The following is a 22,571-nucleotide window of genomic DNA, read 5'->3' as shown; positions in this document are numbered from 1 at the left end:
ATATCCCTCGAGTACATACCTTGAACCCATAGATCGCTATAGTTCTGAACTAACAGTTTCCACTTGCGAACACTTTGTCTCATTGAGTAGATCATTTTTCAAACACAGAATAACACGTCGTATAAACTAAACTAAATACATTCATTTCAAAATGAGCTCCCTAAGCTACTTTGATATGCAGATGCTCAGAAATGAGATAGAAAATTACAAACAAGCTGAAAAACTTCAGCTTGAGGAAATCCAAGAAAAGAATTGTAGGATTTCAAGTCTTGAGGCATCTTTGAAAGAAGAGCAGGGACTGGTTGCAAAGATGAAAGAGGAGTCCAAAGAAATGCAGGTGCTCAGAAATGAGATAGAAAAGTACAAACAAGCTGAAAAGCTTCAGTTGGAGGAAATCGATGAAAAGAATTGTAAGATTTCAAGTCTTGAGGCATCTTTGAAAGAAGAGCAGGAACTGGTTGCGAAGATGAAAGAGGAGTCCAAAGAAATGCAGGTGCTCAGATATGAGATAGAAAATTACAAACAAGCTGAAAAACTTCAGCTTGAGGAAATCGATGAAAAGAATTGTAAGATTTCAAGTCTTGAGGCATCTTTGAAAGAAGAACAGGAACTGGTTGCGAAGATGACAGAGGAATCCAAAGATGAAAAGATGGAAAAAATGGAAAATGTTTTGCTGGAAACCAAATCCCAGCTAAGGTCCGCAGAGTCACAGAATGTAGATCTCACAAACAAATATGAGGCAAAAATTCGGGCTCTTCATAAGGCAATCAAACACCTTGAAAATAAGTGTGCCACTGAAAAAACGATGCGGGACAAGAAAGAAAAGGAGGTGGAATCTCTGGTTGTCCTTAAAATCAAAAATGAGCAGGAAAAACAAGAACTCAAGATGAAGCTAAGCAAGACGACTGAGGAAAAAAATGAAACACTTAAAGAACTGCAGAAACAAAATGAGCAGCTTCAGACTGAGATTCAGAACAATGAGAAGTACATTCATCGTAATGACTTCCTTGAAAGAAGGATAGACGAGCTTCTTACACTACCTGGGGAGGTGTACTGCCGTCAACAGAAAGTTAAAAGTGTGGAAGAAGAAAAAGAGAAACTACAGGCTGAACTTAAAAAGTGTCAAAGACAAAATGAGGAGTATAAAGCGGGAAAGCGCTGGGCAATAGACGAGAAAAACCAACTGACAAAGAAAAATGATGAACTGAAAGTACGTCTTAGGGAGAAGGAATGTAACAACATAACGTTGAGGAAAGAGTTAAAAGCTAAAGTCCTGGAATCTGAAAGTCAGATAAAGGAGCTGGCAAGGCAACGTTTTACTATCGACCGTCTGGAAAACTGCCTTGAGGTTAAAACTAAGCAAATAATTATATTTGAAAATGAGACGCAGGAGTCTGGGAAGAAAATTTCATCCCAAGAAAATAACATAGCCCGTCTGAAAACTGCTCTTAGCAAAGCAGAAAACGATCTGGAACTGGAGATAAAGAGACGTGAAAATCTTAGGTCTGATAAAGTGCTCCTTTCTGAGACAAAGTTCTGCATTGAGAACGAACTCTATACAGTTAGAGACACTATAAAGACACTTCAGAATAAAATCAAAGAAAAGGCTCAAGAACTCCAAGAGACAAACGTAGACCTTGCCAATGCTAAGACCAGCTATAATGCTGTAAAGACTGAGCTGGACATTATCAAACTGCAGCAGGCAGAACAAAAGAAAGAACACGAGAAACAGCTTAGCTCTGCAAATGACAACCTCTTCACAGTGAAGTCAAAGTTGACGCAAACTGTGGAGGACAAAGAAGAGGTTGAGAAAGCTCTGACAAAGTCCAAACACACAGTATTTAAGCTTGAGCAAGTAATAGAAGAACTGGAAACTGACATTGGCATTCAACGACAAAAGAATGCAGTACAGAAAAAAGAAAATGACGATCTGCTGCAACAGCTGAAGGGACTTTATGACACGCTCGGCCGCACTGTGCAAGTCGAGAAAAAAGCCTCCCCAGAGCAGCAAAGAAAGGATGGGGATGAACAAATAGCCCGGAAAAAGGTGAGATTTGACCTGAGTAATGTGGAATACTTTCCATCCAAAGGCGACAATGAGCTGAAAGAACAACAGAAAGAAATTAGAGACCTTAAGGGTAAAAAGGGTAACAAGCTTACCACATATGACAGTAAGCTAAAAGCAGTGCATGGCCTGCTACCTCCTATTTCCACTAGGGCCCGGTCTAAAACTGTAGACAACTCAAAGAAGCAGTCTGAGTCTAGGAGCTCACTCAACCTCAAGTCCACTGTTACTCCCAAGGCAGAAGAAGAAATGTTTCATCCCCATTCACCTGAACTTACTTCCCAGTCAACTCTACGTAGAGTATACAATCCTGCTACAAAAATACTCAAGCGCCGGCTTTCAGCCAAACCCAACCACATCTAAAAAATCCTCCTACCAGTTCCCTACAATCTCTGCGTTATTGTAGGGATGTTACCTTGCAATATTATATTATATAATATAATAAAGGTTTAAAATTGGCACAAATAAAATTGATGTGAACTGAATTTTTCTTTTGATGTGTACAAGTGGTTGTATTTGAGTACTTTTGATCTGCTTTTATTCACTACTACGCACACACTGGCTTCAAAAATACAAAGTGATGGCAGTCCCCATGAAAAGGGAATTTTGGCTTCATTTTTGTACAGTGGCAGGAAGTGGAGTGAGGTTATTAAAATAGGCTGTTCTCAGCTATTTTTAAAGCTACATTTTAGTTAGTTTTTAGTTAGCGAACCTTTAGTTACTGTGGCCAAATACATATTTCATTTTTTAAAGTAAACACATTCTCAGTCACTCGCAGTCAGACATTGAGCAAAAGCACATGTTCGGTAGCTAATCCTTGTATTTACCCTAACTAACAAAATATCTCTGCTGAAGTCACTGAGATGGTTTATATGAGAAACAGAAATGTTACTGGCCTGATCAGTCACTAGGCAATGTTGCCGTTACTGTACCTTTAGGAGTTACACAGTCAGAGCAACATGCTGGACTCTTCTTTAGCTCCTCTGCAGAGCCCATTATTAAATATGTGCAAACAGCAGCATGTTTCTGGCTCCCTCCACACATGGTCAAGGTCAGGTTTATTGATCGAGCACATTTCCAACAGCCCATGCTGCACAACTTGCTTTACAAACTAGAATGCAACTAAAACAAGTAAAATGCACTACAATGACGCAATAAAATATAAATGAATAATAACACTAAAATAAAATAGAATGCATTTAAATTACTTATTGGCAGCTGATTTGACGCAGTTTCAAATGAAGATGAATCAATGAGAGGATTAAAAAAAATGTTCTCACAGTTTTCTTCAGTCGCAAACTGTCTTTAATATCAGACATATTCCAATATTCCAGTTTCTAGCAGATATCTCAGTTTCTTGATAACACAGCTGATACATACTCCAATGTTTAATGCAAGCAAAAACTTTTTGAATGCTTCTCAGAGGAGATCACAGCACTCATAACACTGGTTTTAATTTTCAACACATTATCGGTCTTTACCGCAGTAAAATCAGGTAGCTGTCATTCAATGCCAACATCAGCCTACCTGACAAAGCCAAACTAAATGAAGCTTTTCCATCAACTTCCATCAGACATTATAGTTTATCCAAGCAAAATGTTTTCTTTTTAAAAATCTATGGTTTTGAGGAAAACAACAGCATCTATTTGAAAATGGTGAAAGACAAGTCTGATAAAAAGCTGAAAAGATGCTGACACTGTTGTATTTCACGTTAGAATGAATGAAACAAAACTGTAATGCCTGAAAGAAATGTACAGTGGATTTCTCATTTGACTATAAAATATAAATGACTTTTGGGGTGGAGGGACTGAATAGCCAAATTCAATATAAAGATCTACTGTTCCATCACGTTTGGCAGCAAATATCTCATTTATCAGTGCATAGTGGAAATAAATAAGCATTCAACCTCTGATTTGACATTTTATTACTGTCTTAACAAAAGTTGCAGTCAGAAAACATGAAATTCTGCAAAAGAACGATACAAGCTGAACTCATTTTGGTTTGAAGTGAATCAGATGCCATTCATTCACCGACTCCATTTCTAATTTGCCATTTCCCAATCCAGTAGAGAGCTCTGACTTGAATCATGTGTGGAAGGGACAAAGTACAACTCTGAGCAGCACCGTACAGCACGCAGAGACAGTGTGCATCTCTATCGCTGCTGCAGGTATGAAGCTGTGAGGATCATTGACCAGAATGCGTCCCTTTAACAAACTGATGAAACCAGCTGTAACACAGGACTTGTTGTTTTGTTTTTTTAATGCAGACCAGCAAATGCGTTCTAGGAAGAAAGAGTCAGCTGATTCATTTGCTACAATATAAGAGGTATTAGCAGTTCACCCTCCTTCTTAGCGTATGGCACAGTTTTTAAAAGTAGAGGCAGAGTTTCTGTTTAATGCTGTGCAAGCTCTGCCACACTCAGCTGTTATCCATCAGTGTTTAGCAGCCCGACTGGGCTTTTTAACAGTCTTCACTTTTACAGAGTTTTTGTATAGTAGCAGTCTCTCTGTGGGGTGAGGTGGCAAGCGGTTCCTTTTTGCTTTCACAATGCACGCAGCCATCGGACTGAAACGGTCAAAACCTCCAGATGTGGCGGGCACCGCCAGCAGCTTCTTGGTGAGGCCTTGGAGCTTCGGGAATCGAGAAGCACATTTCCAGTACTGAAGAGTAGAGTTGCTTTCCCACAGCGGTTCAGACAGGTACACGTCGAACTCTGACATCTTTAGAGTCTTTGCAGGAGGCTGAAGGAAGTTGAAGATGGACTTCCTCTTGAGGTCGTTTTCACTGATTTCAGGACAGTTGTTGTCTGAGCTGCCAGCACAAGTGTCCATCACGCCATCTGTCTGGCTTTCTTCTTTCACATCGTGCTCCAGCCCACTGCCTGTCTGATCTTTCTCTGCCTCAACAGTAGGAAATGTTGAGGCTTCCATGTTTTCTAATGTGGACTCAACAATGCTGCGAGCCTCAGATTTTGACGGAGGTGTTAGGAAATCATTCTGTTCATCCTGGTTGTCATCAGAAAACGGCTGCAAAAAAAATGGTTGTTTTAAATGTACACACATTTTTTTCCTATATCTACTCAACACGCATATTCAATTAAATATAAATCTACAGAAGTCCGCTATGCTTCTGGCCTAATTTGGTACCTGCAGTTTGATCCTAGGATCCAGCACAGCAGCTAGTATCATGTCCTTCTGGTGAATCACTGGCTGGAAGTGTGTGTAGAGGCCTGTGCGCAGGGCCTTGCAGAAGTGGGTGTAGTTGGTGACACAATTCTCCAAGGTTTTATCAAGTCCAATGAGGGACGGTATGATGAGAGACATAGTCACACCATTTCCCTGCAGGACCTACGATAGATAAGACACAAACATGGCATCCACAGTGAAGACATCGTGGACAGCGGAGAATCTCCCGGTGGTGGAGCAGACTGGGACAGAGTTCCACTGATGAAAAAGAGAGTCACGATGGATATTATAAGAATTAAATAAAAAAAGATTCAGACCAAAAGATTTGTGATCTACACAATCCAAGCTGATCAACGATAAGCTCAGTATTTTCATTTAATATATTTTTCATCTGCTTGAATGTTTCCTGCTTCACACAGTGCTCTCAACCTGCTAGATTTTTGTTTGTTATTCATTTATTTTAAATGTCTAATCTTATCTTTGAATCAAACATTCATACATATATACACTGTGTTCATTATAATAACATACATATATACTGTCAGACACCACTCTGACATTCCATTCATGCTCAGCTGAATATTAAAATGGACAAATATGTGTCATCTCTGCATACGCTATGATCATTATAGAATGACATGAAATATTAAAACTGAGCTTAATCTTCAACATAAGCAGTAGTCATATAAATTCATATACTCTTAAGCACAAATGGTGAAAGTTTTTCTGCAGAATAAGTAGCCTATTAGTTGTATCTGTATTGCGGTGTTCTGATAGTATGGCTTCTTATACTGAAGAAATGGATCTAAATAAATAACTAAATAAATCCTCCAGCACTCGTTATTGTCACCTATTGCTAATGTTTTGACGCTGCCAACCTCTCATACGCTGTAAGAATTTAATTCAACTGTTTATCACAGAAAAAGTGTGACTTGTAGGACACGTAACACTAGCGGGCATAATGTTAGCTTAATAGTCAGCTCAACAGCTGTTGTTAGCTCCGGACAAGTGACTACAACAGTAGCGATGAGCCCCGATGAACGGATCCGGGGGCGGATGGGCTCGTACATAAATGGATCGATCGGGGCGGGATACGGTGGGAAACGACAGATACCTTAAACTTGAAGACAGCCCAAGTAGAAGGATCGCTAAAGTCTGCTAAAAAAAGAAATCGCAATGCAAGTTGAACAAACTTGCAAAGACACAATATCAAATTGAACCCATTCTGGTACAAAATGACATCATAATAGACTGTCCTTTGAATGTCACGACGTTCGGCGATAACGTCACTTGAACTCCTTTGAAGACAGTTCTGGGGGCGGAGTCAGAGCCTATAAATATCCCTCGAGTACATACCTTGAACCCATAGATCGCTATAGTTCTGAACTAACAGTTTCCACTTGCGAACACTGTCTCATTGAGTAGATCATTTTTCAAACACAGAATAACACGTCGTATAAACTAAACTAAATACATTCATTTCAAAATGAGCTCCCTAAGCTACTTTGATATGCAGATGCTCAGAAATGAGATAGAAAATTACAAACAAGCTGAAAAACTTCAGCTTGAGGAAATCCAAGAAAAGAATTGTAGGATTTCAAGTCTTGAGGCATCTTTGAAAGAAGAGCAGGGACTGGTTGCAAAGATGAAAGAGGAGTCCAAAGAAATGCAGGTGCTCAGAAATGAGATAGAAAAGTACAAACAAGCTGAAAAGCTTCAGTTGGAGGAAATCGATGAAAAGAATTGTAAGATTTCAAGTCTTGAGGCATCTTTGAAAGAAGAGCAGGAACTGGTTGCGAAGATGAAAGAGGAGTCCAAAGAAATGCAGGTGCTCAGATATGAGATAGAAAATTACAAACAAGCTGAAAAACTTCAGCTTGAGGAAATCGATGAAAAGAATTCTAAGATTTCAAGTCTTGAGGCATCTTTGAAAGAAGAACAGGAACTGGTTGCGAAGATGACAGAGGAATCCAAAGATGAAAAGATGGAAAAAATGGAAAATGTTTTGCTGGAAACCAAATCCCAGCTAAGGTCCGCAGAGTCACAGAATGTAGATCTCACAAACAAATATGAGGCAAAAATTCGGGCTCTTCATAAGGCAATCAAACACCTTGAAAATAAGTGTGCCACTGAAAAAACGATGCGGGACAAGAAAGAAAAGGAGGTGGAATCTCTGGTTGTCCTTAAAATCAAAAATGAGCAGGAAAAACAAGAACTCAAGATGAAGCTAAGCAAGACGACTGAGGAAAAAAATGAAACACTTAAAGAACTGCAGAAACAAAATGAGCAGCTTCAGACTGAGATTCAGAACAATGAGAAGTACATTCATCGTAATGACTTCCTTGAAAGAAGGATAGACGAGCTTCTTACACTACCTGGGGAGGTGTACTGCCGTCAACAGAAAGTTAAAAGTGTGGAAGAAGAAAAAGAGAAACTACAGGCTGAACTTAAAAAGTGTCAAAGACAAAATGAGGAGTATAAAGCGGGAAAGCGCTGGGCAATAGATGAGAAAAACCAACTGACAAAGAAAAATGATGAACTGAAAGTACGTCTTAGGGAGAAGGAATGTAACAACATAACGTTGAGGAAAGAGTTAAAAGCTAAAGTCCTGGAATCTGAAAGTCAGATAAAGGAGCTGGCAAGGCAACGTTTTACTATCGACCGTCTGGAAAACTGCCTTGAGGTTAAAACTAAGCAAATAATTATATTTGAAAATGAGACGCAGGAGTCTGGGAAGAAAATTTCATCCCAAGAAAATAACATAGCCCGTCTGAAAACTGCTCTTAGCAAAGCAGAAAACGATCTGGAACTGGAGATAAAGAGACGTGAAAATCTTAGGTCTGATAAAGTGCTCCTTTCTGAGACAAAGTTCTGCATTGAGAACGAACTCTATACAGCTAGAGACACTATAAAGACACTTCAGAATAAAATCAAAGAAAAGGCTCAAGAACTCCAAGAGACAAACGTAGACCTTGCCAATGCTAAGACCAGCTATAATGCTGTAAAGACTGAGCTGGACATTATCAAACTGCAGCAGGCAGAACAAAAGAAAAAACACGAGAAACAGCTTAGCTCTGCAAATGACAACCTCTTCACAGTGAAGTCAAAGTTGACGCAAACTGTGGAGGACAAAGAAGAGGTTGAGAAAGCTCTGACAAAGTCCAAACACACAGTATTTAAGCTTGAGCAAGTAATAGAAGAACTGGAAACTGACATTGGCATTCAACGACAAAAGAATGCAGTACAGAAAAAAGAAAATGACGATCTGCTGCAACAGCTGAAGGGACTTTATGACACGCTCGGCCGCACTGTGCAAGTCGAGAAAAAAGCCTCCCCAGAGCAGCAAAGAAAGGATGGGGATGAACAAATAGCCCGGAAAAAGGTGAGATTTGACCTGAGTAATGCGGAATACTTTCCATCCAAAGGCGACAATGAGCTGAAAGAACAACAGAAAGAAATTAGAGACCTTAAGGGTAAAAAGGGTAACAAGCTTACCACATATGACAGTAAGCTAAAAGCAGTGCATGGCCTGCTACCTCCTATTTCCACTAGGGCCCGGTCTAAAACTGTAGACAACTCAAAGAAGCAGTCTGAGTCTAGGAGCTCACTCAACCTCAAGTCCACTGTTACTCCCAAGGCAGAAGAAGAAATGTTTCATCCCCATTCACCTGAACTTACTTCCCAGTCAACTCTACGTAGAGTATACAATCCTGCTACAAAAATACTCAAGCGCCGGCTTTCAGCCAAACCCAACCACATCTAAAAAATCCTCCTACCAGTTCCCTACAATCTCTGCGTTATTGTAGGGATGTTACCTTGCAATATTATATTATATAATATAATAAAGGTTTAAAATTGGCACAAATAAAATTGATGTGAACTGAATTTTTCTTTTGATGTGTACAAGTGGTTGTATTTGAGTACTTTTGATCTGCTTTTATTCACTACTACGCACACACTGGCTTCAAAAATACAAAGTGATGGCAGTCCCCATGAAAAGGGAATTTTGGCTTCATTTTTGTACAGTGGCAGGAAGTGGAGTGAGGTTATTAAAATAGGCTGTTCTCAGCTATTTTTAAAGCTACATTTTAGTTAGTTTTTAGTTAGCGAACCTTTAGTTACTGTGGCCAAATACATATTTCATTTTTTAAAGTAAACACATTCTCAGTCACTCGCAGTCAGACATTGAGCAAAAGCACATGTTCGGTAGCTAATCCTTGTATTTACCCTGACTAACAAAATATCTCTGCTGAAGTCACTGAGATGGTTTATATGAGAAACAGAAATGTTACTGGCCTGATCAGTCACTAGGCAATGTTGCCGTTACTGTACCTTTAGGAGTTACACAGTCAGAGCAACATGCTGGACTCTTCTTTAGCTCCTCTGCAGAGCCCATTATTAAATATGTGCAAACAGCAGCATGTTTCTGGCTCCCTCCACACATGGTCAAGGTCAGGTTTATTGATCGAGCACATTTCCAACAGCCCATGCTGCACAACTTGCTTTACAAACTAGAATGCAACTAAAACAAGTAAAATGCACTACAATGACGCAATAAAATATAAATGAATAATAACACTAAAATAAAATAGAATGCATTTAAATTACTTATTGGCAGCTGATTTGACGCAGTTTCAAATGAAGATGAATCAATGAGAGGATTAAAAAAAATGTTCTCACAGTTTTCTTCAGTCGCAAACTGTCTTTAATATCAGACATATTCCAATATTCCAGTTTCTAGCAGATATCTCAGTTTCTTGATAACACAGCTGATACATACTCCAATGTTTAATGCAAGCAAAAACTTTTTGAATGCTTCTCAGAGGAGATCACAGCACTCATAACACTGGTTTTAATTTTCAACACATTATCGGTCTTTACCGCAGTAAAATCAGGTAGCTGTCATTCAATGCCAACATCAGCCTACCTGACAAAGCCAAACTAAATGAAGCTTTTCCATCAACTTCCATCAGACATTATAGTTTATCCAAGCAAAATGTTTTCTTTTTAAAAATCTATGGTTTTGAGGAAAACAACAGCATCTATGAAAGTACATGAATTATTGATTAGGCTATTTGAAAATGGTGAAAGACAAGTCTGATAAAAAGCTGAAAAGATGCTGACACTGTTGTATTTCACGTTAGAATGAATGAAACAAAACTGTAATGCCTGAAAGAAATGTACAGTGGATTTCTCATTTGACTATAAAATATAAATGACTTTTGGGGTGGAGGGACTGAATAGCCAAATTCAATATAAAGATCTACTGTTCCATCACGTTTGGCAGCAAATATCTCATTTATCAGTGCATAGTGGAAATAAATAAGCATTCAACCTCTGATTTGACATTTTATTACTGTCTTAACAAAAGTTGCAGTCAGAAAACATGAAATTCTGCAAAAGAACGATACAAGCTGAACTCATTTTGGTTTGAAGTGAATCAGATGCCATTCATTCACCGACTCCATTTCTAATTTGCCATTTCCCAATCCAGTAGAGAGCTCTGACTTGAATCATGTGTGGAAGGGACAAAGTACAACTCTGAGCAGCACCGTACAGCACGCAGAGACAGTGTGCATCTCTATCGCTGCTGCAGGTATGAAGCTGTGAGGATCATTGACCAGAATGCGTCCTTTTAACAAACTGATGAAACCAGCTGTAACACAGGACTTGTTGTTTTGTTTTTTTAATGCAGACCAGCAAATGCGTTCTAGGAAGAAAGAGTCAGCTGATTCATTTGCTACAATATAAGAGGTATTAGCAGTTCACCCTCCTTCTTAGCGTATGGCACAGTTTTTAAAAGTAGAGGCAGAGTTTCTGTTTAATGCTGTGAAACCTCTGCCACACTCAGCTGTTATCCATCAGTGTTTAGCAGCCCGACTGGGCTTTTTAACAGTCTTCACTTTTACAGAGTTTTTGTATAGTAGCAGTCTCTCTGTGGTGTGAGGTGGCAAGCGGTTCCTTTTTGCTCTCACAATGCACGCAGCCATCGGACTGAAACGGTCAAAACCTCCAGATGTGGCGGGCACCGCCAGCAGCTTCTTGGCGAGGCCTTGGAGCTTCGGGAATCGAGAAGCACATTTCCAGTACTGAAGAGTAGAGTTGCTTTCCCACAGCGGTTCAGACAGGTACACGTCGAACTCTGACATCTTTAGAGTCTTTGCAGGCGGCTGAAGGAAGTTGAAGATGGACTTCCTCTTGAGGTCGTTTTCACTGATTTCAGGACAGTTGTTGTCTGAGCTGCCAGCACAAGTGTCCATCACGCCATCTGTCTGGCTTTCTTCTTTCACATCGTGCTCCAGCCCACTGCCTGTCTGATCTTTCTCTGCCTCAACAGTAGGAAATGTTGAGGCTTCCATGTTTTCTAATGTGGACTCAACAATGCTGCGAGCCTCAGATTTTGACGGAGGTGTTAGGAAATCATTCTGTTCATCCTGGTTGTCATCAGAAAACGGCTGCAAAAAAAATGGTTGTTTTAAATGTACACACATTTTTTTCCTATATCTACTCAACACGCATATTCAATTAAATATAAATCTACAGAAGTCCGCTATGCTTCTGGCCTAATTTGGTACCTGCAGTTTGATCCTAGGATCCAGCACAGCAGCTAGTATCATGTCCTTCTGGTGAATCACTGGCTGGAAGTGTGTGTAGAGGCCTGTGCGCAGGGCCTTGCAGAAGTGGGTGTAGTTGGTGACACAATTCTCCAAGGTTTTATCAAGTCCAATGAGGGACGGTATGATGAGAGACATAGTCACACCATTTCCCTGCAGGACCTACGATAGATAAGACACAAACATGGCATCCACAGTGAAGACATCGTGGACAGCGGAGAATCTCCCGGTGGTGGAGCAGACTGGGACAGAGTTCCACTGATGAAAAAGAGAGTCACGATGGATATTATAAGAATTAAATAAAAAAAGATTCAGACCAAAAGATTTGTGATCTACACAATCCAAGCTGATCAACGATAAGCTCAGTATTTTCATTTAATATATTTTTCATCTGCTTGAATGTTTCCTGCTTCACACAGTGCTCAACCTGCTAGATTTTTGTTTGTTATTCATTTATTTTAAATGTCTAATCTTATCTTTGAATCAAACATTCATACATATATACACTGTGTTCATTATAATAACATACATATATACTGTCAGACACCACTCTGACATTCCATTCATGCTCAGCTGAATATTAAAATGGACAAATATGTGTCATCTCTGCATACGCTATGATCATTATAGAATGACATGAAATATTAAAACTGAGCTTAATCTTCAACATAAGCAGTAGTCATATAAATTCATATACTCTTAAGCACAAATGGTGAAAGTTTTTCTGCAGAATAAGTAGCCTATTAGTTGTATCTGTATTGCGGTGTTCTGATAGTATGGCTTCTTATACTGAAGAAATGGATCTAAATAAATAACTAAATAAATCCTCCAGCACTCGTTATTGTCACCTATTGCTAATGTTTTGACGCTGCCAACCTCTCATACGCTGTAAGAATTTAATTCAACTGTTTATCACAGAAAAAGTGTGACTTGTAGGACACGTAACACTAGCGGGCATAATGTTAGCTTAATAGTCAGCTCAACAGCTGTTGTTAGCTCCGGACAAGTGACTACAACAGTAGCGATGAGCCCCGATGAACGGATCCGGGGGCGGATGGGCTCGTACATAAATGGATCGATCGGGGCGGGATACGGTGGGAAACGACAGATACCTTAAACTTGAAGACAGCCCAAGTAGAAGGATCGCTAAAGTCTGCTAAAAAAAGAAATCGCAATGCAAGTTGAACAAACTTGCAAAGACACAATATCAAATTGAACCCATTCTGGTACAAAATGACATCATAATAGACTGTCCTTTGAATGTCACGACGTTCGGCGATAACGTCACTTGAACTCCTTTGAAGACAGTTCTGGGGGCGGAGTCAGAGCCTATAAATATCCCTCGAGTACATACCTTGAACCCATAGATCGCTATAGTTCTGAACTAACAGTTTCCACTTGCGAACACTGTCTCATTGAGTAGATCATTTTTCAAACACAGAATAACACGTCGTATAAACTAAACTAAATACATTCATTTCAAAATGAGCTCCCTAAGCTACTTTGATATGCAGATGCTCAGAAATGAGATAGAAAATTACAAACAAGCTGAAAAACTTCAGCTTGAGGAAATCCAAGAAAAGAATTGTAGGATTTCAAGTCTTGAGGCATCTTTGAAAGAAGAGCAGGGACTGGTTGCAAAGATGAAAGAGGAGTCCAAAGAAATGCAGGTGCTCAGAAATGAGATAGAAAAGTACAAACAAGCTGAAAAGCTTCAGTTGGAGGAAATCGATGAAAAGAATTGTAAGATTTCAAGTCTTGAGGCATCTTTGAAAGAAGAGCAGGAACTGGTTGCGAAGATGAAAGAGGAGTCCAAAGAAATGCAGGTGCTCAGATATGAGATAGAAAATTACAAACAAGCTGAAAAACTTCAGCTTGAGGAAATCGATGAAAAGAATTCTAAGATTTCAAGTCTTGAGGCATCTTTGAAAGAAGAACAGGAACTGGTTGCGAAGATGACAGAGGAATCCAAAGATGAAAAGATGGAAAAAATGGAAAATGTTTTGCTGGAAACCAAATCCCAGCTAAGGTCCGCAGAGTCACAGAATGTAGATCTCACAAACAAATATGAGGAAAAAATTCGGGCTCTTCATAAGGCAATCAAACACCTTGAAAATAAGTGTGCCACTGAAAAAACGATGCGGGACAAGAAAGAAAAGGAGGTGGAATCTCTGGTTGTCCTTAAAATCAAAAATGAGCAGGAAAAACAAGAACTCAAGATGAAGCTAAGCAAGACGACTGAGGAAAAAAATGAAACACTTAAAGAACTGCAGAAACAAAATGAGCAGCTTCAGACTGAGATTCAGAACAATGAGAAGTACATTCATCGTAATGACTTCCTTGAAAGAAGGATAGACGAGCTTCTTACACTACCTGGGGAGGTGTACTGCCGTCAACAGAAAGTTAAAAGTGTGGAAGAAGAAAAAGAGAAACTACAGGCTGAACTTAAAAAGTGTCAAAGACAAAATGAGGAGTATAAAGCGGGAAAGCGCTGGGCAATAGACGAGAAAAACCAACTGACAAAGAAAAATGATGAACTGAAAGTACGTCTTAGGGAGAAGGAATGTAACAACATAACGTTGAGGAAAGAGTTAAAAGCTAAAGTCCTGGAATCTGAAAGTCAGATAAAGGAGCTGGCAAGGCAACGTTTTACTATCGACCGTCTGGAAAACTGCCTTGAGGTTAAAACTAAGCAAATAATTATATTTGAAAATGAGACGCAGGAGTCTGGGAAGAAAATTTCATCCCAAAAAAATAACATAGCCCGTCTGAAAACTGCTCTTAGCAAAGCAGAAAACGATCTGGAACTGGAGATAAAGAGATGTGAAAATCTTAGGTCTGATAAAGTGCTCCTTTCTGAGACAAAGTTCTGCATTGAGAACGAACTCTATACAGTTAGAGACACTATAAAGACACTTCAGAATAAAATCAAAGAAAAGGCTCAAGAACTCCAAGAGACAAACGTAGACCTTGCCAATGCTAAGACCAGCTATAATGCTGTAAAGACTGAGCTGGACATTATCAAACTGCAGCAGGCAGAACAAAAGAAAGAACACGAGAAACAGCTTAGCTCTGCAAATGACAACCTCTTCACAGTGAAGTCAAAGTTGACGCAAACTGTGGAGGACAAAGAAGAGGTTGAGAAAGCTCTGACAAAGTCCAAACACACAGTATTTAAGCTTGAGCAAGTAATAGAAGAACTGGAAACTGACATTGGCATTCAACGACAAAAGAATGCAGTACAGAAAAAAGAAAATGACGATCTGCTGCAACAGCTGAAGGGACTTTATGACACGCTCGGCCGCACTGTGCAAGTCGAGAAAAAAGCCTCCCCAGAGCAGCAAAGAAAGGATGGGGATGAACAAATAGCCCGGAAAAAGGTGAGATTTGACCTGAGTAATGCGGAATACTTTCCATCCAAAGGCGACAATGAGCTGAAAGAACAACAGAAAGAAATTAGAGACCTTAAGGGTAAAAAGGGTAACAAGCTTACCACATATGACAGTAAGCTAAAAGCAGTGCATGGCCTGCTACCTCCTATTTCCACTAGGGCCCGGTCTAAAACTGTAGACAACTCAAAGAAGCAGTCTGAGTCTAGGAGCTCACTCAACCTCAAGTCCACTGTTACTCCCAAGGCAGAAGAAGAAATGTTTCATCCCCATTCACCTGAACTTACTTCCCAGTCAACTCTACGTAGAGTATACAATCCTGCTACAAAACTACTCAAGCGCCGGCTTTCAGCCAAACCCAACCACATCTAAAAAATCCTCCTACCAGTTCCCTACAATCTCTGCGTTATTGTAGGGATGTTACCTTGCAATATTATATTATATAATATAATAAAGGTTTAAAATTGGCACAAATAAAATTGATGTGAACTGAATTTTTCTTTTGATGTGTACAAGTGGTTGTATTTGAGTACTTTTGATCTGCTTTTATTCACTACTACGCACACACTGGCTTCAAAAATACAAAGTGATGGCAGTCCCCATGAAAAGGGAATTTTGGCTTCATTTTTGTACAGTGGCAGGAAGTGGAGTGAGGTTATTAAAATAGGCTGTTCTCAGCTATTTTTAAAGCTACATTTTAGTTAGTTTTTAGTTAGCGAACCTTTAGTTACTGTGGCCAAATACATATTTCATTTTTTAAAGTAAACACATTCTCAGTCACTCGCAGTCAGACATTGAGCAAAAGCACATGTTCGGTAGCTAATCCTTGTATTTACCCTGACTAACAAAATATCTCTGCTGAAGTCACTGAGATGGTTTATATGAGAAACAGAAATGTTACTGGCCTGATCAGTCACTAGGCAATGTTGCCGTTACTGTACCTTTAGGAGTTACACAGTCAGAGCAACATGCTGGACTCTTCTTTAGCTCCTCTGCAGAGCCCATTATTAAATATGTGCAAACAGCAGCATGTTTCTGGCTCCCTCCACACATGGTCAAGGTCAGGTTTATTGATCGAGCACATTTCCAACAGCCCATGCTGCACAACTTGCTTTACAAACTAGAATGCAACTAAAACAAGTAAAATGCACTACAATGACGCAATAAAATATAAATGAATAATAACACTAAAATAAAATAGAATGCATTTAAATTACTTATTGGCAGCTGATTTGACGCAGTTTCAAATGAAGATGAATCAATGAGAGGATTAAAAAAAATGTTCTCACAGTTTTCTTCAGTCGCAAACTGTCTTTAATATCAGACATATTCCAATATTCCAGTTTCTAGCAGATATCTCAGTTTCTTGATAACACAGCTGATACATACTCCAATGTTTAATGCAAGCAAAAACTTTTTGAATGCTTCTCAGAGGAGATCACAGCACTCATAACACTGGTTTTAATTTTCAACACATTATCGGTCTTTACCGCAGTAAAATCAGGTAGCTGTCATTCAATGCCAACATCAGCCTACCTGACAAAGCCAAACTAAATGAAGCTTTTCCATCAACTTCCATCAGACATTATAGTTTATCCAAGCAAAATGTTTTCTTTTTAAAAATCTATGGTTTTGAGGAAAACAACAGCATCTATGAAAGTACATGAATTATTGATTAGGCTATTTGAAAATGGTGAAAGACAAGTCTGATAAAAAGCTGAAAAGATGCTGACACTGTTGTATTTCACGTTAGAATGAATGAAACAAAACTGTAATGCCTGAAAGAAATGTACAGTGGATTTCTCATTTGACTATAAAATATAAATGACTTTTGGGGTGGAGGGACTGAATAGCCAAATTCAATATAAAGATCTACTGTTCCATCACGTTTGGCAGCAAATATCTCATTTATCAGTGCATAGTGGAAATAAATAAGCATTCAACCTCTGATTTGACATTTTATTACTGTCTTAACAAAAGTTGCAGTCAGAAAACATGAAATTCTGCAAAAGAACGATACAAGCTGAACTCATTTTGGTTTGAAGTGAATCAGATGCCATTCATTCACCGACTCCATTTCTAATTTGCCATTTCCCAATCCAGTAGAGAGCTCTGACTTGAATCATGTGTGGAAGGGACAAAGTACAACTCTGAGCAGCACCGTACAGCACACAGAGACAGTGTGCATCTCTATCGCTGCTGCAGGTATGAAGCTGTGAGGATCATTGACCAGAATGCGTCCCTTTAACAAACTGATGAAACCAGCTGTAACACAGGACTTGTTGTTTTGTTTTTTTAATGCAGACCAGCAAATGCGTTCTAGGAAGAAAGAGTCAGCTGATTCATTTGCTACAATATAAGAGGTATTAGCAGTTCACCCTCCTTCTTAGCGTATGGCACAGTTTTTAAAAGTAGAGGCAGAGTTTCTGTTTAATGCTGTGCAAGCTCTGCCACACTCAGCTGTTATCCATCAGTGTTTAGCAGCCCGACTGGGCTTTTTAACAGTCTTCACTTTTACAGAGTTTTTGTATAGTAGCAGTCTCTCTGTGGGGTGAGGTGGCAAGCGGTTCCTTTTTGCTTTCACAATGCACGCAGCCATCGGACTGAAACGGTCAAAACCTCCAGATGTGGCGGGCACCGCCAGCAGCTTCTTGGTGAGGCCTTGGAGCTTCGGGAATCGAGAAGCACATTTCCAGTACTGAAGAGTAGAGTTGCTTTCCCACAGCGGTTCAGACAGGTACACGTCGAACTCTGACATCTTTAGAGTCTTTGCAGGAGGCTGAAGGAAGTTGAAGATGGACTTCCTCTTGAGGTCGTTTTCACTGATTTCAGGACAGTTGTTGTCTGAGCTGCCAGCACAAGTGTCCATCACGCCATCTGTCTGGCTTTCTTCTTTCACATCGTGCTCCAGCCCACTGCCTGTCTGATCTTTCTCTGCCTCAACAGTAGGAAATGTTGAGGCTTCCATGTTTTCTAATGTGGACTCAACAATGCTGCGAGCCTCAGATTTTGACGGAGGTGTTAGGAAATCATTCTGTTCATCCTGGTTGTCATCAGAAAACGGCTGCAAAAAAAATGGTTGTTTTAAATGTACACACATTTTTTTCCTATATCTACTCAACACGCATATTCAATTAAATATAAATCTACAGAAGTCCGCTATGCTTCTGGCCTAATTTGGTACCTGCAGTTTGATCCTAGGATCCAGCACAGCAGCTAGTATCATGTCCTTCTGGTGAATCACTGGCTGGAAGTGTGTGTAGAGGCCTGTGCGCAGGGCCTTGCAGAAGTGGGTGTAGTTGGTGACACAATTCTCCAAGGTTTTATCAAGTCCAATGAGGGACGGTATGATGAGAGACATAGTCACACCATTTCCCTGCAGGACCTACGATAGATAAGACACAAACATGGCATCCACAGTGAAGACATCGTGGACAGCGGAGAATCTCCCGGTGGTGGAGCAGACTGGGACAGAGTTCCACTGATGAAAAAGAGAGTCACGATGGATATTATAAGAATTAAATAAAAAAAGATTCAGACCAAAAGATTTGTGATCTACACAATCCAAGCTGATCAACGATAAGCTCAGTATTTTCATTTAATATATTTTTCATCTGCTTGAATGTTTCCTGCTTCACACAGTGCTCTCAACCTGCTAGATTTTTGTTTGTTATTCATTTATTTTAAATGTCTAATCTTATCTTTGAATCAAACATTCATACATATATACACTGTGTTCATTATAATAACATACATATATACTGTCAGACACCACTCTGACATTCCATTCATGCTCAGCTGAATATTAAAATGGACAAATATGTGTCATCTCTGCATACGCTATGATCATTATAGAATGACATGAAATATTAAAACTGAGCTTAATCTTCAACATAAGCAGTAGTCATATAAATTCATATACTCTTAAGCACAAATGGTGAAAGTTTTTCTGCAGAATAAGTAGCCTATTAGTTGTATCTGTATTGCGGTGTTCTGATAGTATGGCTTCTTATACTGAAGAAATGGATCTAAATAAATAACTAAATAAATCCTCCAGCACTCGTTATTGTCACCTATTGCTAATGTTTTGACGCTGCCAACCTCTCATACGCTGTAAGAATTTAATTCAACTGTTTATCACAGAAAAAGTGTGACTTGTAGGACACGTAACACTAGCGGGCATAATGTTAGCTTAATAGTCAGCTCAACAGCTGTTGTTAGCTCCGGACAAGTGACTACAACAGTAGCGATGAGCCCCGATGAACGGATCCGGGGGCGGATGGGCTAGTACATAAATGGATCGATCGGGGCGGGATACGGTGGGAAACGACAGATACCTTAAACTTGAAGACAGCCCAAGTAGAAGGATCGCTAAAGTCTGCTAAAAAAAGAAATCGCAATGCAAGTTGAACAAACTTGCAAAGACACAATATCAAATTGAACCCATTCTGGTACAAAATGACATCATAATAGACTGTCCTTTGAATGTCACGACGTTCGGCGATAACGTCACTTGAACTCCTTTGAAGACAGTTCTGGGGGCGGAGTCAGAGCCTATAAATATCCCTCGAGTACATACCTTGAACCCATAGATCGCTATAGTTCTGAACTAACAGTTTCCACTTGCGAACACTTTGTCTCATTGAGTAGATCATTTTTCAAACACAGAATAACACGTCGTATAAACTAAACTAAATACATTCATTTCAAAATGAGCTCCCTAAGCTACTTTGATATGCAGATGCTCAGAAATGAGATAGAAAATTACAAACAAGCTGAAAAACTTCAGCTTGAGGAAATCCAAGAAAAGAATTGTAGGATTTCAAGTCTTGAGGCATCTTTGAAAGAAGAGCAGGGACTGGTTGCAAAGATGAAAGAGGAGTCCAAAGAAATGCAGGTGCTCAGAAATGAGATAGAAAAGTACAAACAAGCTGAAAAGCTTCAGTTGGAGGAAATCGATGAAAAGAATTGTAAGATTTCAAGTCTTGAGGCATCTTTGAAAGAAGAGCAGGAACTGGTTGCGAAGATGAAAGAGGAGTCCAAAGAAATGCAGGTGCTCAGATATGAGATAGAAAATTACAAACAAGCTGAAAAACTTCAGCTTGAGGAAATCGATGAAAAGAATTGTAAGATTTCAAGTCTTGAGGCATCTTTGAAAGAAGAACAGGAACTGGTTGCGAAGATGACAGAGGAATCCAAAGATGAAAAGATGGAAAAAATGGAAAATGTTTTGCTGGAAACCAAATCCCAGCTAAGGTCCGCAGAGTCACAGAATGTAGATCTCACAAACAAATATGAGGCAAAAATTCGGGCTCTTCATAAGGCAATCAAACACCTTGAAAATAAGTGTGCCACTGAAAAAACGATGCGGGACAAGAAAGAAAAGGAGGTGGAATCTCTGGTTGTCCTTAAAATCAAAAATGAGCAGGAAAAACAAGAACTCAAGATGAAGCTAAGCAAGACGACTGAGGAAAAAAATGAAACACTTAAAGAACTGCAGAAACAAAATGAGCAGCTTCAGACTGAGATTCAGAACAATGAGAAGTACATTCATCGTAATGACTTCCTTGAAAGAAGGATAGACGAGCTTCTTACACTACCTGGGGAGGTGTACTGCCGTCAACAGAAAGTTAAAAGTGTGGAAGAAGAAAAAGAGAAACTACAGGCTGAACTTAAAAAGTGTCAAAGACAAAATGAGGAGTATAAAGCGGGAAAGCGCTGGGCAATAGATGAGAAAAACCAACTGACAAAGAAAAATGATGAACTGAAAGTACGTCTTAGGGAGAAGGAATGTAACAACATAACGTTGAGGAAAGAGTTAAAAGCTAAAGTCCTGGAATCTGAAAGTCAGATAAAGGAGCTGGCAAGGCAACGTTTTACTATCGACCGTCTGGAAAACTGCCTTGAGGTTAAAACTAAGCAAATAATTATATTTGAAAATGAGACGCAGGAGTCTGGGAAGAAAATTTCATCCCAAGAAAATAACATAGCCCGTCTGAAAACTGCTCTTAGCAAAGCAGAAAACGATCTGGAACTGGAGATAAAGAGACGTGAAAATCTTAGGTCTGATAAAGTGCTCCTTTCTGAGACAAAGTTCTGCATTGAGAACGAACTCTATACAGCTAGAGACACTATAAAGACACTTCAGAATAAAATCAAAGAAAAGGCTCAAGAACTCCAAGAGACAAACGTAGACCTTGCCAATGCTAAGACCAGCTATAATGCTGTAAAGACTGAGCTGGACATTATCAAACTGCAGCAGGCAGAACAAAAGAAAAAACACGAGAAACAGCTTAGCTCTGCAAATGACAACCTCTTCACAGTGAAGTCAAAGTTGACGCAAACTGTGGAGGACAAAGAAGAGGTTGAGAAAGCTCTGACAAAGTCCAAACACACAGTATTTAAGCTTGAGCAAGTAATAGAAGAACTGGAAACTGACATTGGCATTCAACGACAAAAGAATGCAGTACAGAAAAAAGAAAATGACGATCTGCTGCAACAGCTGAAGGGACTTTATGACACGCTCGGCCGCACTGTGCAAGTCGAGAAAAAAGCCTCCCCAGAGCAGCAAAGAAAGGATGGGGATGAACAAATAGCCCGGAAAAAGGTGAGATTTGACCTGAGTAATGCGGAATACTTTCCATCCAAAGGCGACAATGAGCTGAAAGAACAACAGAAAGAAATTAGAGACCTTAAGGGTAAAAAGGGTAACAAGCTTACCACATATGACAGTAAGCTAAAAGCAGTGCATGGCCTGCTACCTCCTATTTCCACTAGGGCCCGGTCTAAAACTGTAGACAACTCAAAGAAGCAGTCTGAGTCTAGGAGCTCACTCAACCTCAAGTCCACTGTTACTCCCAAGGCAGAAGAAGAAATGTTTCATCCCCATTCACCTGAACTTACTTCCCAGTCAACTCTACGTAGAGTATACAATCCTGCTACAAAAATACTCAAGCGCCGGCTTTCAGCCAAACCCAACCACATCTAAAAAATCCTCCTACCAGTTCCCTACAATCTCTGCGTTATTGTAGGGATGTTACCTTGCAATATTATATTATATAATATAATAAAGGTTTAAAATTGGCACAAATAAAATTGATGTGAACTGAATTTTTCTTTTGATGTGTACAAGTGGTTGTATTTGAGTACTTTTGATCTGCTTTTATTCACTACTACGCACACACTGGCTTCAAAAATACAAAGTGATGGCAGTCCCCATGAAAAGGGAATTTTGGCTTCATTTTTGTACAGTGGCAGGAAGTGGAGTGAGGTTATTAAAATAGGCTGTTCTCAGCTATTTTTAAAGCTACATTTTAGT

General features: G+C 39.5%; 7 protein-coding genes across 10 annotated transcripts; 4 read left to right on the top strand and 3 right to left on the bottom strand.

The window, feature by feature from the left end:
- The first annotated feature begins 24 nt into the window (after positions 1 to 24).
- LOC146550311 (uncharacterized) lies at positions 25 to 2,535 on the top strand. Its single transcript, XM_085258913.1, has one exon. It carries the CDS (start codon positions 152 to 154, stop codon positions 2,426 to 2,428), a length of 2,277 nt encoding a protein of 758 aa, XP_085115039.1. The 5' UTR covers positions 25 to 151; the 3' UTR covers positions 2,429 to 2,535.
- A 1,178-nt stretch (positions 2,536 to 3,713) lies between these two features.
- On the bottom strand, positions 3,714 to 6,582 carry LOC146550310 (uncharacterized). Of its 2 annotated transcripts, none has more exons than XM_085259872.1 (3): positions 6,365 to 6,582; positions 5,212 to 5,508; positions 3,714 to 5,091 (listed from the first exon to the last, which is right to left on the bottom strand). In XM_085259872.1, exons 2-3 carry the CDS (start codon positions 5,386 to 5,388, stop codon positions 4,498 to 4,500), a joined length of 771 nt encoding a protein of 256 aa, XP_085115998.1. In that variant the 5' UTR covers positions 5,389 to 5,508; positions 6,365 to 6,582; the 3' UTR covers positions 3,714 to 4,497. The 2 variants fall into 2 exon arrangements, with proteins under 2 accessions (XP_085115998.1, XP_085115999.1); XM_085259873.1 differs by having other exon boundaries at positions 5,212 to 5,412.
- Positions 6,583 to 6,591: 9 nt separating this feature from the next.
- LOC146550309 (uncharacterized) lies at positions 6,592 to 9,120 on the top strand. Its single transcript, XM_085259862.1, has one exon. It carries the CDS (start codon positions 6,737 to 6,739, stop codon positions 9,011 to 9,013), a length of 2,277 nt encoding a protein of 758 aa, XP_085115988.1. The 5' UTR covers positions 6,592 to 6,736; the 3' UTR covers positions 9,014 to 9,120.
- An 812-nt stretch (positions 9,121 to 9,932) lies between these two features.
- Positions 9,933 to 13,194, bottom strand: LOC146550308 (uncharacterized). 2 transcript variants are annotated; one of them, XM_085259868.1, is made up of 3 exons: positions 12,977 to 13,194; positions 11,826 to 12,122; positions 9,933 to 11,705 (listed from the first exon to the last, which is right to left on the bottom strand). In XM_085259868.1, exons 2-3 carry the CDS (start codon positions 12,000 to 12,002, stop codon positions 11,112 to 11,114), a joined length of 771 nt encoding a protein of 256 aa, XP_085115994.1. In that variant the 5' UTR covers positions 12,003 to 12,122; positions 12,977 to 13,194; the 3' UTR covers positions 9,933 to 11,111. The 2 variants fall into 2 exon arrangements, with proteins under 2 accessions (XP_085115994.1, XP_085115995.1); XM_085259869.1 differs by having other exon boundaries at positions 11,826 to 12,026.
- A 9-nt stretch (positions 13,195 to 13,203) lies between these two features.
- LOC146550307 (uncharacterized) lies at positions 13,204 to 15,732 on the top strand. The gene has a single exon (XM_085259864.1). It carries the CDS (start codon positions 13,349 to 13,351, stop codon positions 15,623 to 15,625), a length of 2,277 nt encoding a protein of 758 aa, XP_085115990.1. The 5' UTR covers positions 13,204 to 13,348; the 3' UTR covers positions 15,626 to 15,732.
- An 812-nt stretch (positions 15,733 to 16,544) lies between these two features.
- LOC146550306 (uncharacterized) lies at positions 16,545 to 19,808 on the bottom strand. 2 transcript variants are annotated; one of them, XM_085259870.1, is made up of 3 exons: positions 19,591 to 19,808; positions 18,438 to 18,734; positions 16,545 to 18,317 (listed from the first exon to the last, which is right to left on the bottom strand). In XM_085259870.1, exons 2-3 carry the CDS (start codon positions 18,612 to 18,614, stop codon positions 17,724 to 17,726), a joined length of 771 nt encoding a protein of 256 aa, XP_085115996.1. In that variant the 5' UTR covers positions 18,615 to 18,734; positions 19,591 to 19,808; the 3' UTR covers positions 16,545 to 17,723. The 2 variants fall into 2 exon arrangements, with proteins under 2 accessions (XP_085115996.1, XP_085115997.1); XM_085259871.1 differs by having other exon boundaries at positions 18,438 to 18,638.
- A 29-nt stretch (positions 19,809 to 19,837) lies between these two features.
- Positions 19,838 to 22,348, top strand: LOC146550305 (uncharacterized). Its single transcript, XM_085259863.1, has one exon. The coding sequence runs from the start codon at positions 19,965 to 19,967 to the stop codon at positions 22,239 to 22,241; it is 2,277 nt and encodes a 758-aa protein (XP_085115989.1). The 5' UTR covers positions 19,838 to 19,964; the 3' UTR covers positions 22,242 to 22,348.
- Positions 22,349 to 22,571: the final 223 nt, after the last annotated feature.

Source organism: Mchenga conophoros, linkage group LG20, assembly GCF_057382185.1.
Source record: "Mchenga conophoros isolate Kocher_MC1m ecotype Shallow Benthic linkage group LG20, M_conophoros_male_GT1.1, whole genome shotgun sequence".
NCBI lineage: Eukaryota > Metazoa > Chordata > Actinopteri > Cichliformes > Cichlidae > Mchenga > Mchenga conophoros.
This window is presented reverse-complemented; position numbering and strand designations above follow the sequence as displayed.